Source organism: Podarcis melisellensis (assembly GCF_964234715.1).
Source record: "Podarcis melisellensis genome assembly, chromosome: 4".
Lineage (NCBI taxonomy): Eukaryota > Metazoa > Chordata > Lepidosauria > Squamata > Lacertidae > Podarcis > Podarcis melisellensis.
The window spans coordinates 84,945,374-84,967,778 of NC_138531.1; the positions used below are offsets into that span (position 1 = coordinate 84,945,374).

At 43.4% G+C, this 22,405-nt stretch overlaps 1 protein-coding gene across 1 annotated transcript; it reads left to right on the top strand.

Moving 5' to 3' along the window:
* The first annotated feature begins 10,657 nt into the window (after nt 1-10,657).
* On the top strand, nt 10,658-21,753 carry LOC309369174 (collagenase 3-like). The gene is made up of 10 exons (XM_081909925.1): nt 10,658-10,901; nt 11,082-11,323; nt 12,885-13,033; nt 13,136-13,261; nt 14,008-14,169; nt 14,610-14,727; nt 16,070-16,203; nt 16,610-16,769; nt 18,069-18,172; nt 21,125-21,753. The coding sequence occupies exons 1-10, from the start codon at nt 10,686-10,688 to the stop codon at nt 21,223-21,225; spliced, it is 1,512 nt and encodes a 503-aa protein (XP_081766051.1). The 5' UTR covers nt 10,658-10,685; the 3' UTR covers nt 21,226-21,753.
* Nucleotides 21,754-22,405: the final 652 nt, after the last annotated feature.

Here is a 22,405-nt window from a genome sequence, read left to right on the forward strand (position 1 = left end):
ATACCATTGACCCTCAGCTGGAGAGGCTTGCTAACCTTTGGATAAGTCTAAACTCAATTTTCTCCTCTTAGGTAAAGACCACAAGACAACCTGGATGGTCGCCAGATTCTGCACGCAGATTTGCAGGTGCAGACCACCCCTTGAAACAAATTAGTTCACTAGGAAAACAGTCCAAGTCGGCCTCCATGGTGGCAGGGCCAATTTGTATGGTAGCCCAAATTTTAGGTCTTGATGTGTATATGCGTTTATCTCAAATTTTAATCTTTAAGCTGTTGTTGTACAATGTTTTAAATGTATATTTTATTTTTGTGAAAGCTGTCCTAGTTGTGCTTTTCGAGCTGGTCTTTGACCGTAATAAAATTATGCAATTACCTAATAAGTACTTTCCGAAACAATAGGTGAAGCAAAACACAACCATCCTTTGACATTCATCTGAATGGTGCAATGCAGTTCTGCAGCAAAGTAATGTCTACGAAAAGGCATACACTAAATAAGGTGTGCATAAAAGAGCACATATTCGTGGACATACTATAACAACTGTTTATATTGGAGAAAACTGCTTTGAAAAATAGGTGTATTGGGCTATATTTGGATACAAGATATTGTACCTTAAGAGAAATTTGCTTTGAAATGAATTTTCACAAACCAGTGTGAAAATGTGGAGAGCTGAACTGAAAACTGGAAGAAAGGGGAACTGGAAGAAGCTGAAATTGGCACATGTGCCCACCCTTGTCTGAAGCGTAGGTGAAAAGTATTCTTTCCCCTTTCCTTCTCCTTCTGAAATATACCTGCAACACATCAAAGGACAGGAGTTTTTTAACCTCACACTGGGGCAGTATTAAAAACTGAGATAGAAAAACTAGGAGCCAAATAGCTTCTGGTTGTGGGTGCCAAAACAGAATGTCTAGGTGCCACTGGGGGGTGGGTCAGTGACACATTTAATTAATTATTTTGATAAGCATGAATTAATATGCATTTCATATAAGTCACACATAGTTAATATCACATTTTTTTTTAGCAGAAATTGTTAATACAAGTTTAATTTGGTGTTGACAATAAAAATATTGGTACCATACTTCAGTTTTCAAAACACTCTTTATTGTTGAACTCCTTAACATGTTGTCTGTCCTTAACATATTCTCTGAGGCTTCAAAGCACATACATTTCAGTAATCCTTCAGTGTCAGCCAGGCACACACAAATGGCACCCAGACTTTTGGAGGTGTTCACAAATGGAAAATCTTTAGGCACAAAATGTGTCCGGCGCCCTGCTAATTTTGAACCCTGCTCCGGGGATACTTGAGGAATTAATTTTTTTGTAAATTGAGATGGGAACTGACCTGACTCATCCCTCCCAGACTAATGAGTGAATTGGAATGTATTTATCCTTCAGATTTTGCACATCTCCACATTTTGCAATTTTATTTATTCCTTGGAATTTAAACAGTCCAGAGTTGTCCTCTCCTACCAGTATGAGTGGTAAGAAAAGCCCAGCATAAATAGCAGCAGAGGCAATAAGGAGACAGGTACGCATTCTATTTAAAGGCTGTGGTGTAACAGTAGACAAGCCACTGCCCCACAAAGCAGCCTTTCAGGAAAAAACGAAAACAGCTGAGGCTTGGCATTCAGCTCTTGCTCAGAGCATGACCTTGTTCCTTAACCATCCTAGCCTTCTCGACATAGGTGATGGTGTGTGACCTACATAGGCCATCTCTGCTGGGAAGCAATGATTTTTATCAGCTACGCTTGCCACAGACCAGAGATGGCCGGCTGGTGATCCCAGAAGCCAGACTTGACCCCTGAAGCAATGATTCTGATCGATGGGATAGAGAGGTTTGTGGGCATCTTATACGGCTTATTAAAGCCAGATTATGGGACACGGGTGGCGCTGTGGGTTAAACCACAGAGCCTAGGGCTTGCCAATCAGAAGGCTGCGGTTCGAATCCCTGCAACGGGGTGAGCTCCCATTGCTCGGTCCCTGCTCCTGCCAACCTAGCAGTTCGAAAGCCTGTAAAAGTGCAAGTAGATAAATAGGTACCACTCTGGCAGGAAGGTAAACGGTGGAAGGTAAACTTGAAAATCATAAATCTTTTTTTAAAAAAAGACAAAATGTTTGCATCTATTTTGGGATGGGACAGGTTGGTGCAATGGGGCAGCATTAAATGGCTACTCTCCCAACACACCAGGTTGGGGCGGGCGTGGTGCAGGGTGGTTTTGGCTCAGTTTAAAAGTTTTGGTTTTGGTGCCATCAGTGAGTTATTTTTAGCTGTGGAAAGCCCAGTGGTGAATCACAGATAAATGGCCACGTGGGAGAGGTATCTCACACACTTCTTTTCCCCTCAGGGGAATATTAGAAGAGGGAGTTTCAGGTTCCATTGGACTTCCTGTTGTTTGTCAAGATTAGCCAAGCATGGTCTGACTTGATTCAAGATCTTACATGACTCAGGTTTCCTTGTAGTACTGCCTTATCAGTTCGCAAGAGATTAGATGCAATGAATGCTAGGTCAGCATAAGTGAAAACAAAATAATGGCTGTGGTGCTGAACTGGGTACCTCACAAAGGTTTGGTTTTAGGTCTCAGTTAGACAGCATCTTAAAAAGCAGAGACATCACTTTGCCGATAAAGGTCCATATAGTTAAAGCTATGGTTTTCCCAGTAGTGATTTATGGAAGTGAGAGCTGGACTATAAAGAAGGCTGATCGCCGAAGAATTGATGAATTTTGAATTATGGTGTGGGAGGATACCCTTGAGAGTCCCATGGACTGCAAGAAGATCAAACCTATCCATTCTGAAGGAAATCTGCCCTGAGCCCTGAGTGCTCACTGGAAGGACAGATTGTGAAGCTGAGGCTCCAATACTTTGGGCACCTGATGAGAAGAGTGGACTCTCTGGAAAATACCCTGATGTTGGGAAAGATTGAGGGCACAAGGAGAATGGGATGATGGAGGACGAGATGGTTGGACAGTGTTCTCGAAGCTACCAGCATGAGTTTGACCAAACTGTGGGGTCATGAAGAGTTGGACACGACTAAACAACTAAAAAACAAGCAGTTTCTTTGGGAATTTTAATTTGTTTAAAATATTTTTACAGCATGATTTAGAAAAAAAACCTATTAGTGTGGCATATAGAGTTGAAATAAAATAAAATGATTTAAAACAGAAAGCAGTGCAAAAGCAACAGCATAAAAACACAATGTTAAATTGAAAGCAACGTTAAAACCACTTGGCATAACATGCTGGATGTCGGGTGAGATACAAGCTCCTCTTTACCTTGCCCTAGAGTGACATCAGAATTGGTGCCAGGTGAGCGTCTCTGGGATGGGCAATCCATAAATGGGATGCCATGGCTGAAAGGGACCTCTCTCCAGTCACCTGATTTCTTTTTTTGGGGTGGGGGAGAGGAATCCAGAGTAGAGCCTCTGGATGAACAGAGTGTTTGGCAGGACCAGTCCAGCCAAGAGGCAAGGTGAGGTGGCTGCCTCAGGCGGCAGAATCCACCAGGGCAACAGATCCTGATGTCCATATTTCTTTCGCCCCTTGTTCCTAATGTTGAACTTCCTTTGCCCCTTCTTCCCTGATAGGAAGGGGGATGCCATTTTGATGTCCACTTTAGGTGCCAAAATGTATTGGGCCATCCCTGGTGCTTGGGTTAGGCTTATGCAACAGATCATTGGTAGGCAAACTAAGGCCCAAGGGCCGGATCCGGCCCAATTGCCTTCTAAATCCAGCCTGTGGATGGTCCGGGAATCAACGTGTTTTTACATGAGTAGAATGTGTCATTTTATTTAAAATGCATCTCTGGGTTATTTGTGGGGCATAGGAATTTGTTAATTCCCCCCCCAAAAAAAAACTATACTCCGCCGCCCCCCACACAACTTCTGAGGGACAGTGGACCAGCCCCCTGCTGAAAAAGTTTGCTGACTCCTGCAATAGATCATGGAGATCTAATGCTGCACGTTTGGGAAGTGCTTGTGGTTGATCAAATTGTAAGGACAATTTTATATAGGACATGTAGCTTGATCCACCTCTTATCTGCAAGAAAACAGCACAATCTTTTTCTAGGCCTAGGCATTGTATCACATTGTTTAACAAAATCCCATGCCTGTGGTTAAGAGATCAGTTCAAGGCCAGTTGCTGACACTACAGCAAGATACTTTTGCAAGACCGAGCTTCAAATAAAATATCTTACCTTAGGTGCATGTAGTTTTTGTGACATTTTTCAATGTCATGTCTATTTTTACTTAGGGAGATTTAACTACTCAATTCCAGGCCTTTTCTCTCACCAGGTTATGAATTGCCCACACAAATGGGAATTGTTTATTGTAAAAAATAGTTTCACAAAGCACTCTAAGAAGTTCATCATCTGTCCTAAACCCAGATTCAAACTGTCCTCTTTGCTATCTCATCACTCAACCATACACCTGGATGGGACAAGGCAAATCCATTCGCCTCCTAAACAGTAAAGGATTTGTTGTACCATACTGCATAGCAATAAATCACATAAAGATAGTTGTAATCCTAATATGTCTTTCTTGGCATATATGTTCTGTCAAGAAATAGCAACAAATGAGTCAAAAAGCTAAGACATACAGAGATTTGTCCTAACTTGAAACCAGATTTCTCCCCTGTCCCAAATAACTGAAAGATTAAAGGATGTGGTTTCTTTAATCTGCAGTCATGTGTGAACTGCAGTAAAACGAAATGACCATTTTGCCATAAGCGCTTTCAAAACCAGAGTATAACAAGCCACCAAAATGTGGTTTCTCTGCCATGACAGAGCATCATATTTACACCATTGCAGCACAGCACCGTGTTACTCATGATTGTGTGGCTAATGTGGAGCTCAGATCTCTGCCTGGATCTTTGGCAATACATATCTGTCCCAGACTTCTTCAACCTAAGGCTGACCAGTCTTCTTCCTTTCTTCCAACTTTGCATCATGACCATCTGCTTTGAAGTATCAACTCTACTTTTTCCTCTCTCTCAGCAAGACAGAGTCATTTTCAGAAGTTCTTAGAGCAGCTGCAGGAACACTACCCCAGGGCCTAGACTAGGGGTAGGCAACCTAAGGCTCGTGGGCTGGATGCGTCCCAATCGCCTTCTCAAGCCAGCCTGCGGACGGTCCGGGAATCAGCGTGTTTTTACATGAGTAGAATGTGTGCTTTTATATAAAATGCATCTCTGGGTTATTTGTGGGGCATAGGATTTTGTTCATCCCCCCCATATAGTCTGGCCCCCCCACATGGTCTGAGGGATGGTGTACCAGCCCATGGCTGAAAAAGGTTGCTGATCCGAGGCCTAGACATATACAAAGAAGGTGGCTTCCATTGCATTTTCTCCAACCAGATACCAGCAATGGTTCCCTTCTTATAACCTGCATAGAATTATGGAATTGTAGACTTGGAAGGGACCCAAGCCTTGGAAGGCTCATCCGGTCCAACTCCCTGCAATGCAGGAATCTCAGCTAAAGCATCCATGACAGATGGCCATCCAACCTTTGCTTGAAAACCTCAAAGGAAGTCCACAACCTCCTAAGTGAGACTGTTTTACTGTTGCACAGGTCTTCACATCAGAATGTTCTTCGTAATATTTAGTCAGAGTCTCCTTTCTTGTAACTTGGACCCATGGATTCAGGTTCTACAACCTACTGAGGAAGTCCATTCCACTGTTGGATGGCTCTTACTGTCAAAACATTCTTCCTGATGTTTAGCTGGCATCACCCTTCTTGTAACTTGGAGCCATTGGTTTGAGTCCTACCCATCCAGAGGAGGAGAAAACAAGCTTGTTCCCTCTTTCCTGGGATAGCCCTTGAGATATCTGAAGATGGCTCTCATATCTCCTCCTCTTTTCCAGGCTAATCATAGCCAACTCCTCCAACTGTTCATCAATACAGCTTTTTTAAATCCCAGTTTCAATCAACTCAAATGTGGCACATTTGATAGTTCTTTGTGGGAATTTTGTAATTACTTTTTGGATCTGACTTTTTTCTTTTAATAACTAGCACTAATACAGCAACTTAGGATTTTCCTCCTTTCCACCATCCTCTCACGGACCTCTTTTGGGGACAAAACATTGAGTAGTGCCCAGTGATATGTTTTCCCTCCGGAAAAATGCTCTCCTCCCCGTTCTCTCAGATATTTCCCATCAATCCAGCTGACCGCACACATGTTCCAAATACTACAGCTGCATCAATATTTTGCTTACCCAGATTTTGGGAACTTCCAGTTTTTCGTAATGTAAGATGTGTGGCTTTGTTTTTCACCCTGGGTAATGTTAACCAGTTTAGAAAGACCCAGTGTGTAGTATATGCAGAAGAATTATGCTTAATGCGTACTGAAGCTCCATCTCTGAGTTCCAACAGACATGATTCCAAAAATGCATTGATATGTGGGTTGACCCCAAAACAGCCTGAGGTTAGGCTAGGCTGTTCACTAAAAAGAAGAAGACAGAACTGCATTAAAATTTCATATGATAACTTATATGTATAAATGCAAGTTTAGAAATAATGACTACAAATTAAATGGAAATGCAATAGATCTCACCATAGTAGGAAACGCAAGAAGTGGTCAACCAGCTGCCTGTGGGAAACCAAGGAGCAGAACATGAGCACAAGGGCACCCTCTCTTTCCATGGTTTTCAACACGTGGTATTCAGAAGCGGGATGTGGGTGGCGTAGTGGTCTAAACCATTGAGACTCTTGGGCTTGCCGATTGGCGGTTCAAATCCGAGCTCCCGTTGCTCTGTCCCAGCTACTGCCAACCTAGCAGTATGAAAGCATGCCAGTGCAAGTACATAAGTAGGTACCTCTGTGGTGGGAATGTAAACAGTGTTTCTGTGTGCTCTGGTTTCTGTCACGGTGTCCTGTTGCACCAGAAGTGGTTTGGTCATGCTGACCACATGACCCAGAAAGCTGTCTGTGGACAAACGCCAGCTCCCTCGGCCTGAAAGCGAGATGAGCCCCGCAACCCCATAGTCGCCTTTGACTGGACTAAACCATCCAGGCACCCTTTACCTTTACCTATTCATAAGCACTCTGCCTCCTGCCATTGATGGCCTTCCCCACGAATTTGTTTAATCCTTCTTGGAGAACTTTAACTTTATACTGGAATTAAATTGGTGGGAAGACTGTCCTCTGTAAAGCGGGACACACAGACACCCTAGCTTAGGTAAACGAGCGATATGGGCCATCTTGGTATGCAATTGTTGCAGGATTACTTGCACCAAAAGTACATGAAAATGGATGAAGAATTGCAGGCTGGGACACCCACTTGGACGCCGCCTCTTGGTGTTCTGCACCTGAGGCGGTTGCTGCCTCATGGGCTGGCCAGCCCTGAAAATGATGCCGTATTCCGGTTGTTTATTTGCGTGCAGACTTGCTCTTTGGCAATGTCTAAACAAACTGAGGCTCTTAATCTCAGGGTTGGGGGTTCAAGTCCCATGCTGGGCAAAAGATTCCTGCATTGCAGAGGGCTAGATGCCCCTCATTGTCCCTTCCAAGGCTACAATTCTATGATTCATGGGGACTGCCTTGAGCAGGTTGCCTGACTGCACTTACAGAAACAATTCCACAGCAATACCCCAAAAATGCAGTACAAAACCCACACAGAGATTGCGATCGCAGACAGGAAAATGACACTCCTTCTGAAACCTGCAGCCTGATACAACTGCTTCCCATTAGCTTACGCTAAGGCGGACCCTACCAAAGGTTAATGTAGTGTAATGAATAAATATAAACACCTATGACTCAAGCAAACGTGGAGTGATAAAAGAGGGAGTGAGCACACAACCAATCTGTAAATCTCCTATATTGTCCAAATTCCTTCCCTCTGCAAACACATGGAGGGGAAATTCATGATATGATTGGTGATTTCCCTGTATAACTGCTATACGTAATGCTGAACGAAACTAGAAAATTAGCCCGTTGATTAATTCTATTCCCCTTCCATTGTTTTTGCTCTTTTGGCATGACTTGATATAAGGCTGTTATTATCCCAAAAGTTGGTTGAAGTTTAACCACTACTGTTTCCTGTCTGACTATGGTTTTGTCAACAGTCTGGATGTATAGCGGGCAGCAAAATACCGTACTCAGTGACTAAATGGGGAATAATGGACCAAGTCCAGAAGTAATAAAAACAATCTTGATGTAATATACACAGACCAACAGGTTCAGCCTGTGATAGGAAATCTTAATTCTCGAAAGAATATCATTGAACAGAAGTGACTATTTTCACTGCATTGGAAGTTTTGTATGCAAAAAAAGCCACAAACATTCAAAGTATTATGGGAAGAAGCTTTAAATTTGCTTCATCTTCTGACTTACAGTCAAAACAACATTTTTACAGGTTTTTTCATGTAGTTTATTTATTAATTTCACTTTTTCATTCGTTTTCGTCGTTTAGTCGTGTCCGACTCTTTGTGACCCCATGGACCAGAGCACGCCAGGCACTCCTGTCTTCCACTGCCTCCTGCAGTTCGGTCAAACTCATGCCAGTAGCTTCGAGAACACTGTCCAACCATCTCATCCTCTGTCGTCCCCTTCTCCTGGTGCCCTCAATCTTTCCCAACATCAGGGTCTTTTCCAGGGAGTCTTCTCTTCTCATCAGATGGCCAAAGTATTGGAGCCTCAGCTTCAGGATCTGTCCTTCCAGTGAGCACTCAGGGCTGATTTCCTTCAGAATGGAGTGGTTTGATCTTCTTGCAGTCCATGGGACTCTCAAGAGTCTCCTCCAGCACCATAATTCAAAAGCATCAATTCTTCTGCGATCAGCCTTCTTGATGGTCCAGCTCTCACTTCCATACATCACTACTCACTTTTGCATTGCTCATCCTCAAAAGGAGCACAGTTTTGTAAAAGAAAATAGCCAGCACAAGGGAACTCAAACAAAATAACTTGAGGCACACACACAAGCACATGATATCTTGGAAACTTTCCCATAGTGCAGTCACAAAATCAGCCCATGCTGTTATGCATTAGAAGGCTTTAAATTTGTAATAGCTCAGGAAAGGGTCTCAGGATCCAACCCAGTCACACTGACATCTACCACCCTCTCTTCTGCCGCCTCCTGAAGGTACCAGTGCCACTTTTGAATGGGAGCCAAAAGTGCAATTAATAAAACAGCAAAACAAACAAATAAATTTGTAAAAATGTTATTCTGACTGTAAGGCTGAAGGTAAAGGTACGTGAAGAAGTCCTTTATTTTATCTGTCTTGAATCTTCAACATTCAGCTTCATTGAAGGTCATGAGTTCTAATGTTATGAGAGAGAAAAGGAACCTTTTCTCTACCATTTCTCTACTTCTATCCAGTGCTAGAAGGGATGCAGGTGGCGCTGTGGTCTAAACCACTGAGCCTCTTAAACTTGCCAATTGGAAGGTTGGCAGTTCAAATCCCTGTGATGGGGTGAGCTCCCATTGCTCTGTCCCAGCTCCTGCCAACCTAGCAGTTCGAAAGCCCAACAGTGCAAGTAGATAAATAGGTACCGCTCCGGTGGGAAGGTAAACAGTGTTTCTGTGCACTCTGGTTTCCATCATGGTGTCCTGTTGTGCCAGAAGTGGTTTAGTCATGCTGACCACATGACCCGGAAAGCTGTCTGTGGACAAACACCATTTCCCTTGGCCTGAAAGTGAGATGAGTGCCACAACCCCATAGTTGCCTTTGACTGGACTTAATCATCCATGGGTCCTTTACCTTTTACCTTTTATCCAGTGCTATTTTTCTAGAAAAAGAGGTGCCGGAACTCACCATGAACACCTCCCTTGTTCTCTTATACAGTGGTACTTCGGGTTACATGCACTTCAGGTTACAGATGATTCAGGTTAAAGACTCTGCTAACCCAGAAATAGTGCTTCAGGTTAAGAACTTTGCTTCAGGATGAGAACAGAAATCGTGCTCCGGCGGCGTGGCAGCAGCAGGAGGCCGCATTAGCTAAAGTGGTGCTTCTGGTTAAGAACAGTTTCAGGTTAAGTATGGACCTCCAGAACGAATTAAGTACTTAACCCGAGGTATCACTGTAATGGCAATGGCACCTGCCTGAGAGGTGCTGGAACCGAGTTCCTGTGAATTCTGATTGAAAAAAGCCCTGCTTCTGTCATGACACTTTACTCTAAACTAAAATGTCCCAAATACTGCAACTTTTCCTGCTAGTGGGGAGCTGCTCCACCCCCTGGATCCTATAGGTTGCCCTTTTCTGAAAGGTTTTCCAGCTCTACAATATACGTTTTGAGGCAAGGCCACCAGTGCTGACTGAGAGGCTAGGGGCATTTGGAGTTTATGATCACACGAGAAAATCCCCGCGCACAGATGTGGAAGTCAGAAATGTGGTGGAAAATCCTTTAAGCCAAGCTGCTGGCTCCCATATTGCTTGCAATGCAGTTGTCTGTTGAAAACAAAAGGGAAGAAGGATGGTTTCAAAAGAGAGAGAGAGAGAGAGGTCAAATAAAGTTATTGCAACATAATCAAAAATGCCGTTTGCCCCACTCAACTCTTCCCACAGCACCTGGGAATATGCTGAGACTGTGTTTATGTGAAGTCATGGTTTCTGTACCACCAGTAGGTCAACAGATTCCTCAAACCAAGACTTCTTGGGAGGGAGGTGGTGGTGGAGGAGGAGGAGGAGAAGAGCAGGGAAAGAGTCTTGCAAGCATGTTTATTTTACAGTCACTCGGAAGTTGTAACCTGTCCCTGAGAGATGATGAATCACCAGTGCAGCTCTATAAAAGCCAAAGCACGTTATAAGCTGAACCATCAGAGCTCCAAAACCTTGGCATTCATCATGAAGCATCCAAGCGCTGCAGCGGCCTTCTTTCTCTTGCTGGGCATATCATGGTGTTTGGCCCTGCCGATATCCATATCAGACGAAGACGACAGCGATGAATTCACAAGGGAGAAATTCGAGTTAGCAGAGGTATGACGTAGGACCTAGAATAGGCTCTGTTCTCTCTGTTGTCTTCTCTTCTATTAAAACTGAGATTCTGAGCTCTTCAGAGCAGAGGCTTGTCCTTTTCCCTTATGTGAGTCTGTAAAATTAATAAATAGCAGTGAATTAGAAGTCTAATTGGTTCTCTCTCCCCCTCTTTCTTCCCAGCGCTATCTAAAGAGGCATTACAACCTCCAGTCCAACCCGGCTGGGATACAGAGGAAGGCAGGTGATACAGTCACATCCAAACTTCGAGAAATGCAGGCGTTTTTTGGACTGGAAGTAACGGGCAAGCTCAACGAAGAGACGTACAAACTAATGCAACAGCCACGGTGCGGCGTTCCTGATATTGGGGAATACAACTTCTTCCCTCGAAAGCTGAAGTGGTCTCACACTAATATAACATACAGGTAATGAACCTGGCTCTGGGTGCAGATCCATTTGTGCTGATGCTTGACAGTATCTTCATGTGGCACAAGTGATTAAGAGTGGTGGACTCGTAATCTGGTGAACCGGGTTCGCTTCCGCCCCTCCTCGACATGCAGCTGCTGGGTGACCTTGGGCTAGTCACACTTCTCTGAAGTCTCTCAGCCCCACTCACTTCACAGAGTGTTTGTTGTGGGGGAGGAAGGGAAAGGAGAATGTTAGCCGCTTTGAGACTCCTTCAGGTAGTGATAAAGCGGGATATCAAATCCAAACTCCAAACCTCTGCCATGGTATTTTTTAGAGACTTTGGTTTGGCGCACTCGTCACTGAGTACTCTGCAGGATCTCGGGGGGGGGTGGTGGTTGCTAATTCTGATCTGATATCTGAGACTTATAGCAGGAATGGGGAACATGTAACCTTCAAGGTGCTGGTAGACTCTGGCTCCCATCAGCCCCAGCCAGCCTGGCCCATAGCCAGGGATGATGGGAATTGTAGTCCAATGCTACCTGCAGAGCCTCAGGTTTCCTATTCCTGGATTTTAGCCTACCATGGGACTACAGCTAATCCCCTAAACAGGATATAAACTAATGTGGAAGTAAGGCCCATTAAAATCAGCTGAGTCAGTATGTAAAGGATTTATTTTTGTAATATGTTTAATAGCATGACACTTTGCAACATGGAATCACAGAAACATAGAGGGTTGTCTGTTCTACCCCCTGCAGTCTGGGAATCCTGCCCACAGCCAACCCTGCGTGGACTTGAACCACCAACCTTCTGGTTATAGCCAGATGCACTACATTTATTTATTTTTTTACAGCAGGGTTAGGCATTTAGCATGTATTTTGTGTCATGAAGTTAACCTGGTGTGCTGTTTTAGCAGACTAACAAGATGTGGAAGAAGGTTATGTGCAATGTTTGGAAAAATCTCATGCCATGTTTTACTGTCTCTAGATCATCAAAGCCTATAAGCTTTGAGTTCATTTAATTTGCCCCACACAATTTCCTTTCAATTTCCTTTTCCAAACAGCGGGTGAGGAATCAGACAAGAGAAACACAGTACCTTTTGTGAATGAGGTGCTCAGATGTATCTAATAAAAGCAGGAATGGAAGTAAAGTTTTAAATATCTAGCTGAACCAGCAATATGTCAGGCTTTATTTTTATTTTTTAATACCCTACCTTCTTAACATAGAATGAAAGTTTAAATGCTTGCATTCTAAAGCAAGTCGAAATAAACCTATTTTGCATTGGGCCCCTGTTTAAGTGGAATCAAAAGGCTTGAGACACTATCATTATGTCTCGGTCATTGTCCTTTATCAGTACTTCCAAAAAAGAAGGTGAATTTATTATAACTCAGCAATAAAAACCACACATTCTCTAACAGGAAAGGGGCATATATCTGTATGCTTGCTATATTTGCTAAATTGGCAGTGGAGAGAGATGTGTAACGTTTGAAATATTGTGATAGGGGATGTTTTGCAACATGTTTTGAGTTTGCAGAGAACCATCTGAAGGTATTTGGATTTTTTTTGTTGCGTTCTTCCTAGGATTCTAAATTACACCCCTGATCTGAAAAAGTCTGAAGTCGACAGAGCATTCAGGAAAGCGTTCAAGGTCTGGTCTGATGTGACGCCACTCAACTTTACTAGAATTCGCAATGGTACTGCTGATATCATGATTTCTTTTGGAAGGAAAGGTAACTAGAGTGAAATTGCTGTCTTAATGGCTGTGTTACTTGTTTGCTTGATTTGCAATTAAGCATGCGGATAATATTTATTCCTGTTTCAAACATTTACAGAGCATGGTGATTTCTATCCCTTTGATGGACCTTCTGGGTTATTAGCTCATGCTTTCCCTCCTGGGCCAAATTTTGGAGGAGATGCTCATTTTGATGAAGACGAGCTGTGGTCAACAGATTCTAAAGGTAACGCATGCTTTGAAGATAATTTTTATTACCACTGTGTGGGTTGTTGGCTCTAAATAGCATCCACTGTGAAGCCAGGAAATGTTTGACCAGTGAATTACTTAGCAAGCAGATTCTCCTGCCTTATTTTGCTGCATGATTTATAATTATTGAAATTAACAATTTCACAAATAGCAAATAATGACTGAACAGGTTGTTTTGAATATTGCTACTTTTGCCATTCCTTACCCATATTGCCTGTGCCATACCTTCTTAAGCAACACAGGCACTCCCAGGCTTCCATATTAATTTGGAAGTGTGCTTCACTGAATTCAGTGGAACTTACTCCCAAGCAAAGATACATAGGATTGCAACCCAAGGCTAAGCGGGGGGCGGGGGGCAAAGCAGAGCTGGGAAACTTGAGACTCTCCAAATGTTGCAGTTGAACTACAGCTCGCATCAGCCTCAGCCAGTTTGGCCAATGCCCAGTGATTCTGGGAGTTGTAGTCCTATAAGATCTGAAGGGATGCAAATTCCACAACCCTGGACTAAACCAGGGATGTGCTACCTTGCTGATCGTTTAATTAACAGATGACAGATACTATTTCTGTTCTCTCTGAAATGCAAACAAAAGAGTAGTGAATACTATCAGGTGTAATATTTTAATACGTTGCAAAAGGAGGTATTAAACAAAAGAATCAGGCTAAAGCAGCCTGGTGATACAAGCTTTGTAGCTTTCATAACATGATGCACATGCTGTTTTCTAGGATATAATTTGTTTCTTGTGGCTGCCCACGAGTTTGGTCATTCGCTGGGACTTGAGCATTCCAGAGACCCAGGAGCTTTGATGTTTCCAATTTACACATACACGGGAAATAAAGGCTTATTGCTTCCAGATGATGACGTACAAGGGATCCAGATTCTATATGGTATGCCTGCATTTACCCCCCCCCTCCATTTTCTCCTTATGTGTACATATGCAATGAAAGATATGAGTAATAAATTTCCCTGTTGTTTCTGTTCGCCAGCCTGAGGCGGCAAGATCTGTCACCGTATGACTTTACATTGCACATATAAAATCACAATTTTCTACGACCATTCCATATATTAGAGCCCATGAAATGCTGCGCACAAGTTCAGATGTTAAAATAAGGGAAGGACCATTGCTCAATGATAGAGCTTCTGCTTTGCATACAAAAAGCCTCAGGTTCAATCCCCATTTCATGCAGGTAGAGACTGAAACCTGGGAAGCTGCTGCCAATCGGTGTGGAAAATGCTAAGCTATATGAACCCATGATCATCTCTGTGTTACTAAATACAGTCAACAGGCTTATAGTTTCCTGCATAACACATGTACTTTTCTGGACAGGTGCAGGAGACCACGACCCCCATCCCGATCACCCCAAAACACCTGAGAAGTGTGATGCCAACTTGACACTAGATGCTATCACGGAGCTTCGAGGAGAAATGGTGATCTTCAAGGACAGGTGAGGCACAACTGAAATACGTGCATCCATAAACTTTTTTTGTCTAGGGACAGAGCAGGCCTGTGCAACTTGAAGCACACCCAGTCAGATGCACTCTGCCAGCCACAGACATCCTCCAATATTGCAAAGGTTGAATAGGGTCACCTTTGTAAAAACAACCCAATTCTCATCTTAAGGGTCATTTCTTCATTCTATTATATCCGTGACTGCAGACAGTTCTGTAGGCATTGTACAAATAAAAGGAGAATAACAGCACTGCAAGGCAAGCACAGTGAGGTTAAGAAGCAACATACAAGCACTACTCTGTTTTCTCTTGTTTTGATTTCTCTTCACTTTAATCCCTACTGAAAATTTTCAATAATATATATATATATATAGAGAGAGAGAGAGAGAGAGAGAGAGAGAGAGAGAACATACAAAGCCACATTCGAAAACCAGTATAATATGTTGCAGTGAATAGCATACGACTGAGTTGCCAATCCCCAACATAAGTCCTGGGAAAAGAGGAAAGTCTGGTGGTGTTGGTGCAAGGCTAAGGAGAGCATTAACACCCATGTACTCCCATTACCCAGCGCTGAAGCCATGATGGCTGTGCTCTACCTCCACTGCCAGAGAGTGTGTGCCAGTTGCCGGGGGAAACAAGTGAGGAGAGCACTGTTGCACTTAAGTCCTACTTGGAGGCATCTCAGAGACATCTGTGGTTGACCACTGTGAGAGCAAAATGATGAACTAGATGGGTCATTGGCCTGTTCTAGCAGGCTCTTCTTACAGGATGAATCTGGTTCTCCTGTGGTACTGAGATTTCTTAGGAGGCCCTATTCCCCTCACAGAGCTACAGTTTCCAGAATGGTTTAACAAACAATTCCTCTTCACAGGGAACAGTAGCTCCATGAGATGAGTAGGGTCTCCTAACAACCACCCTTAATAGTGCCCATGATTCTTTGGGGGTAGCCACGACTGTTTAACATTTTATGATACTACTTTAAATGTATAGTGCAGAGGGAGCCCTTATTAGTGGGCTGCATTTGGCTTGGTGCCTCACAAATTACTTTGCAAAAAGGAATGTTGTGAAGACCTGCTCCAAAACACTGAAGATGAGCCTGATTAGTGAATCTGTTAACACAAGCTCTTGGGAATAGCTTCCAGGCAAGAAACATGCTTTGCACCTTGAATGATTGACTTCAGAATTATTCGTCAACTATTACATTTGTATATTATTTGTGTTGTCTGAGAAATGGCTCCAGCAAATTAATCTCTGGAGCACTTTAAGGACTATTCAATATCTTTCACTTCAGTAAAAATGCTAGCCTACCATGCTAGAACATCCCTCTTCCTATCATAGGTTCTTCTGGCGCCTACATCCTCAGATGGTTGAGGCGGATTTGGTACAAATTAAGTCGTTTTGGCCAGAAATCCCAAGCAAGATTGACGCGGCTTATGAGCATCCTACCAACGACCATGTGCTGCTTTTCAGGGGTAGGTCTTCTGCAGAAATCTCTCTGCCTGATCCTCAAGACTCTTCTCACACCACACACCCTCCCCCCCCCACCGGCCATGCCCCTTACTTCCCCTGCTTTGCACCCTCTGTGAGAGGGGCATGGGAGTCTGTGCAGAAACAAGTCTATTTGTTGTTCTTTCCTCCGGCCCCACCCACCTCTGGCTTGGGCCTCTAGAAGTTTTCTCAGAAAGGAATGCCACCAACAAGACTGTATAACTGTGTGGTTGTACCAATCCTACTCATCCTAATTTCATTCCAGTTAATTAAATCCTCCTCAGTCTAATTTTTACAGAAGGGGAACTGAGGGTGAGACATCAGCATGCCTAAGGCTATATGACAATCACACGGTTGAATCCTAATACATTACTTCATATTTATCTACAGGGAAGAAAGTCTGGGCTTTGAATGCCTACGACATAGTAGAGGGCTACCCTAAAAAGATTTATGAACTGGGCTTTCCAAGATCTGTGAAGGGAGTCGATGCTGCTGTCCACATCAAAGACACTGGCAAAACTCTCTTTTTTGCTGGAGAAAAATACTGGAGGTATGTTGAAAATTCTTATCTTCCCCATAGTTTCTCTCTCATTCTTTCCCACTATTCCAATGTGGTAAGAACGACGTTTTGCTTATAGTACCAAACAACTTTCAATGTACAATGAACATTTCAGTGTACTCATGTGTTAGACCAGGTGCCCTCCATATGTTGCTGGACTCCAGCTCCCATGAGCCCAGTCCAGCATGGTTCATAGTAAGGGATGATGGGAGTTGAAGTCCAATAGTAATTGGAGGCACCACATTGACTAGCGCTGTGGTAGACCAATGGGTAAACAAGGGAGGACCCACACTGAGGCAACTTTTTTCCACTTTCACAGCATTTCCTTACCCAACGTTTCCAAGTTTTATGTGACTTTTCACATTAGGTAAAAGCCACTTCTGAAAAACTAGCAGAGCCTAGTGGACATTTAGCACACATTTCCAGGTTATTTGCTTCTGGGGGAAAATTCATTTGCATCCCTGTTAACCCAGAAAACTGTAGTTTAATTTTAATTTCACATGACAAAATTGGGGCAGTATTCCAGCATATAGTCATTTTCCAGTATTTAAAATTTAGCACGACATGGAGGTATATTGATCGCGATCCATAATGTAACAAGTAGTGCTGTGTGAAAGCAATGTCAGAACCCAGGATTGAAGCCCTAGCATTATGGTCAGGAAAACTAACACAATTATCCCCACGTAGGATTGCGCCATTAATCGTTGCATACTTGATATTGCACGTGCTAGCTAGCTTGAGCTTCTGGCATCCGCACTACATAACATTTCTGAATAGGGCAGAACAATGTCCTTCAACCTTGGGTCCCCAGATGTTGTTTGACCACAACTCCTATCATCCCCAGCCAACTTAGCACAGGTCATGGATGGTGGGAGTTGGTCCAGCAACAACTGGGAACCCAAGGATGAAGACCCCTGGGGTTGGCCATGTGTCTCCTACCTGTTCTGGAGTGCAAGGTGTTGTGGGGAAGAATTCTCTTGCAAAGCAGCACCTGCTTCAAGGAACTTCCCTCCATTTCATGTTCAATATTGTATAGAGATAGATGATGTGCCCTCAGCCATTTTCAGTATGTTTTTGTTCTAGCAAGAATTTACAGGTTTCTGCTAGAAAGCTGACCCTTTTTGTATCCTGTCTTTTTAGTTCTATGGTATCATTTATTGGTCTAGATTTTAGACTTGTTATGTTTGTGTTTTGTCGTCAGCTGCATTGAATTGGAACAGAATTGCAATGCATAATGCTATACATAAATAAAACACTTGCTTATTTACTTTATTTCCCCCTCAAATGAAGTTATGACGAACAGAACCAAGTTATGGAGAAAGGCTACCCTAGATATATTGAGGAGGATTTTCCTGGGATCGGTCACCGAGTGGATGCAGCTTATGAGAAGAATGGTATGCATTTTATTTGTGTTGACACCTGGCATTTTGGGGTGAAAAACCAGGGTCCCAGATTGGCCCGTTCCAGATGCCTGCTTTGGGAGACCCTTCAGGGTTTTTTCTGGCCCAGTGCTCCAAACCGTGCCAGACAGCTTTGTCTAGCCACCATTTTAATTTCTCTCAATATAGTGGTATATAGTGGAAGTTGAAAGGAATCCATTCCAGAAGTCCATTCAACTTCCAAAATGTTCGAAAACCAAAGCACGGCTTCTGATTGGCTGCAGAAGTCCATTCAACTTCCAAAATGTTCGAAAACCAAAGCACGGCTTCTGATTGGCTGCAGCCAATCAGAAGCCTCGTTGGACATTCGGCTTCCAAAAATAGTTCGCAAATTGGAACAGTCACTTCTGGGTTTGCGATGTTTGGGAGCCAAAATGTTTGAGAACTAAGTTGTTCGAAAAGCAAGGCGTGTTCGAAAACCAAGGCATGACCTGTACTGACGTAGGGTTGCTCTGGGAGGTTGTGGAAATTAAAGTAATAGCTAGTCAAAGAAACACAGGAAGCTGCCTCATGCAGAATCAGGCCATCGGTCTATCCAGCTCAGTATTGGTCAAGTTCACACTGTACACCCAGGGCCAGATTTAGGTTTGATGAGGCCCTAAGCTACTGAAGGTAATGGGGCACTTTATATGTCCAGCTGTCCTTTGTCAACAACCAATTGTCACTGTTTTTGGTGTTGAATATATGCTATATGGTAATTTATGGACCTAATAGGCACCCTATATATAGAAACGAGCAAACCAGTGATATTTTAGGGAGCAGGCTAGCAGGAGGGGCCCATTACTTACATCATAGGAGCCTAAACAGCACAAAACACTGTTGCTGTATTTAGGTTTTATTTTATTTGTTTTTTATCTTATATTTTGGAAATCCAGGTGTTTTTTCCTTTCATTCTTTGTGGGGCCGCCAAGAGAGTAGGGCCCTAAGCTATAGCTTGTTTAACTTACACATAAATCCAATGTTCCATATACCTCTAAAGTACTACAATATCACTTTAAGGACAACTCCTTTCCCTAAAATTATTCCAGGAGCTGATCTTTGTTAAAGGTGCTGAGAGTTGTGAGCAAACCCCTATTTCCCCTCACAGAGCTACAGTTCTCAGAGTTCCCAGTGAAGAGAGATTTCATGCTAAACCTCTCTCAAAACTGTAATCCTGTGAGGGGAACAGGGTTCTCCCAACAGCTCTCAGCACCCTTAACAAACTACAGCTCCCAGAATCCTTTGGGTGGCGGCAGGGGAGCCATTACACTTGGCACCCGGTTTGGGGTCTCTGAAGTTTCATCACAAAGTGTTATTGCGGACACTTAGATTGCAAACAGGCAAGAGTGGGCATAGAGCTGAATAAAACGTACATATGTTAATTTATATGTATATATTAAAATTTAGAAATAGTTATGATGACGACATCTTGCCATGGTGGGAAACGCTGTTAGCAGATGCCTTGTGAGCCTGCTCAGTCTACAAGCCAGGTGTGCCCAGGTCTTCCTCTCCTCATCCCACATTTTACTGCCTAATAAATTATAATTATTATTTATTATTTATACCCCACCCATCTGGCTGGGTTTCCCCAGCCACTCTGGGTGGCTTCCGACAGAATATTAAAATACAATAGTCTCAGTGCCTAGGATCTGCTGATCGTAAGGTCGGCGGTTCGAATCCCCGCGGCGGGGTGAGCTCCCATCGTTCGGTCCCAGCTCCTGCCCACCTAGCAGTTCGAAAGCACCCTTAAGTGCAAGTAGATAAATAGGTACCGCTTTATAGCGGGAAGGTAAACGGTATTTCCGTGTGCTGCGCTGGTGCTGGCTCGCCAGCTGCAGCTTGTCACGCTGGCCACGTGACCCGGAAGTGTCTTCGGACAGCGCCGGCTCCTGGCCTCTTGAGCGAGATGAGCGCGCAACCCTAGAGTTGGTCAATACTGGCCCGTACGGGCAGGGGTACCTTTACCTTTTTATTAAACATTAAATGCTTCCCTAAACAGGGCTGCCTTCAGATGTCTTCTAAAAGTCTGGTAGTTGTTTTTCTCTTTGACATCTGGTGGGAGGGCGTTCCACAGGGCTGGTGCCACTACCAAGAAGGCCCTCTATTTGTGCATCTATTTGTGAGGCATGCATTGTACTAATTGGAGTTGAGCAATTTAATCTTGGACATAACAGTGGGTCTTCATTTGGGGCTCCTGGAGTGCAGGGGAGCATTAAATAAACTTCCTATAGATGGTTGATAGTAAAGTGAAACCCTCCAAGCCCTTGCTTCCCAACGCGGGGCACACACCCCACAGAGGGGCAATTTGATTTGGGGGGGGGCAATTCAAGAATGAATTATTAACAGTGAATGGCCTTTTAGGCTTCCTCCACATGAATAGGAGTTCACTTTCTTAATAATAAGAATTATATGTCACTGGGGGTGGGCATCAGGATTTTAGATATGCTTAGGTGGGGCATGGCCAAAAAAAGTGTCGATGGGCAACATCAAGGTAGCTGCCTCTCTCTGTCCTAAGGGTTACTTATCATTAAAACCAACTTGAACACAATAGCCCTTCAAACAGAGGATATCTTCAAAGAGAATATTGTCTTCCAAACAGAACTGCTTCCTGTAAAGTGGGACAGGTGATCACCTTACAGTTGTACATGCCTGCATCACATGGCAATCCTCAACTTGTCTGCTCATAAGTAAATCATATTCGATTCAGTGGGGCTTGTTAGCATCCATCTCAAGAGACAATGGAGTTTGCTTCTCAGGGTGAAGTCAATCCAAGGCTCGGAGTGCAGCCTTAATCAACAAATTGCTTTGTGAGCAGGGGGTGGGGAATGATTTTTGATTTACTGTTTTTAAAAAGAAGTAACATAAACCAAAATAAATAGCAGCAACATGAAGCAGGAATCTTATCTGAATGGTTTCCTTCTTCTGCAGGTTACATATATTTTTTCAATGGACCGCTGCAGTTCGAATTCAACATCTGGAGTGAAAGAATTATGCGGGTCTTGACCACCACCTCCATTTTCTGGTGCTGATTGCTCTGGATTAGGTTCTGAACTGTGGGGAAAATGCATTCCATGAAAAATTATACCGCAGATGTTTGGTTTTATATGTGTGTGTGTGAAAGAGAGAGAGGCAAGGTAAAGGTAAAGGACCCCTGGAGTGTTAAGTCCAGTCAACGGCGACTATGGGGTGCGGCACTCATATTGCTTTTCAGGCCGAGGTGAGTGGGCTCAACTACATTAGTCAAAACCAATGATTTGAATGCATTATAAACATGCAACACCAGATGGTGCCAGAGAGCAGACTTTTTTAAACACAATTTTCCATAGGTTTTTTTCTTTTGTTATAACAATCTAATTTCTGACTTATTTATAGTGGGTTTCCCTCCTGTGTGTAGATCCACCTAGTGAGTGTGAGAGTCTTTGAGTGTGTGTGTTTTAACCAGTCAGCTTGATTCTGTGAACAAGCTCTTTGCCATTCTTCCTTTGACTTTGTTTTGTGTATATGAGGCTGTATAGCACTACGTCCATCAGTCTGGAACTGAAATAAAAAAAATGTTTTTAAAAGAGAGCATTCAGATCTTGTGGGACATTACAGTTCATAAAAGATGACAGAAGAAGCAGGCAACATTCCAGTTACGTGCTGATCGAAAAACTGGCCCTGTAGAATTATACTACTTGAAAACTCAACGTGAACGAGCAACTTTCTGTTTGTTTATTTGTGGCATTTGCATCCTGCCCTTAAGTCAAACAGGCTCTCAAAGCGGCTTGCCAAAAATCAGTACTTAGATGGTCCCTGGACTCAAGCTTACGAAATATAAAAAGACACAGCACACAAGGAAAAGGGAATGGGCAGGAGAAGGGAAGGGCAAGCTCAGGTACACATAACAGTTCTTACAGTGCAGCTGAGGGCATCAACACTTGACTGATGCTAGTGGTGGTTCTGGGTGTCTTGCCCCGATAAAGAGTGGATCTCCACAGAAGCACCATTTCCTCCCAGTACAGATCTTGAAGCAGGCCAGGAATTGTGGGCTGCTCCTGTCATGTTGCTATTCTCTCAGGCAGCTTGTGAAAGAGACTTGGCAGCTTTCAGGATGAAGTCCTGAAATGCTATAGATGAAGGCAGAGCTTCCATCTCCAGGATGATTTTAATCCATGGTTTTAAAGACGCAGAACACAGGGATGCTACCCTGCAGAAGTGGTCCATTTTGTC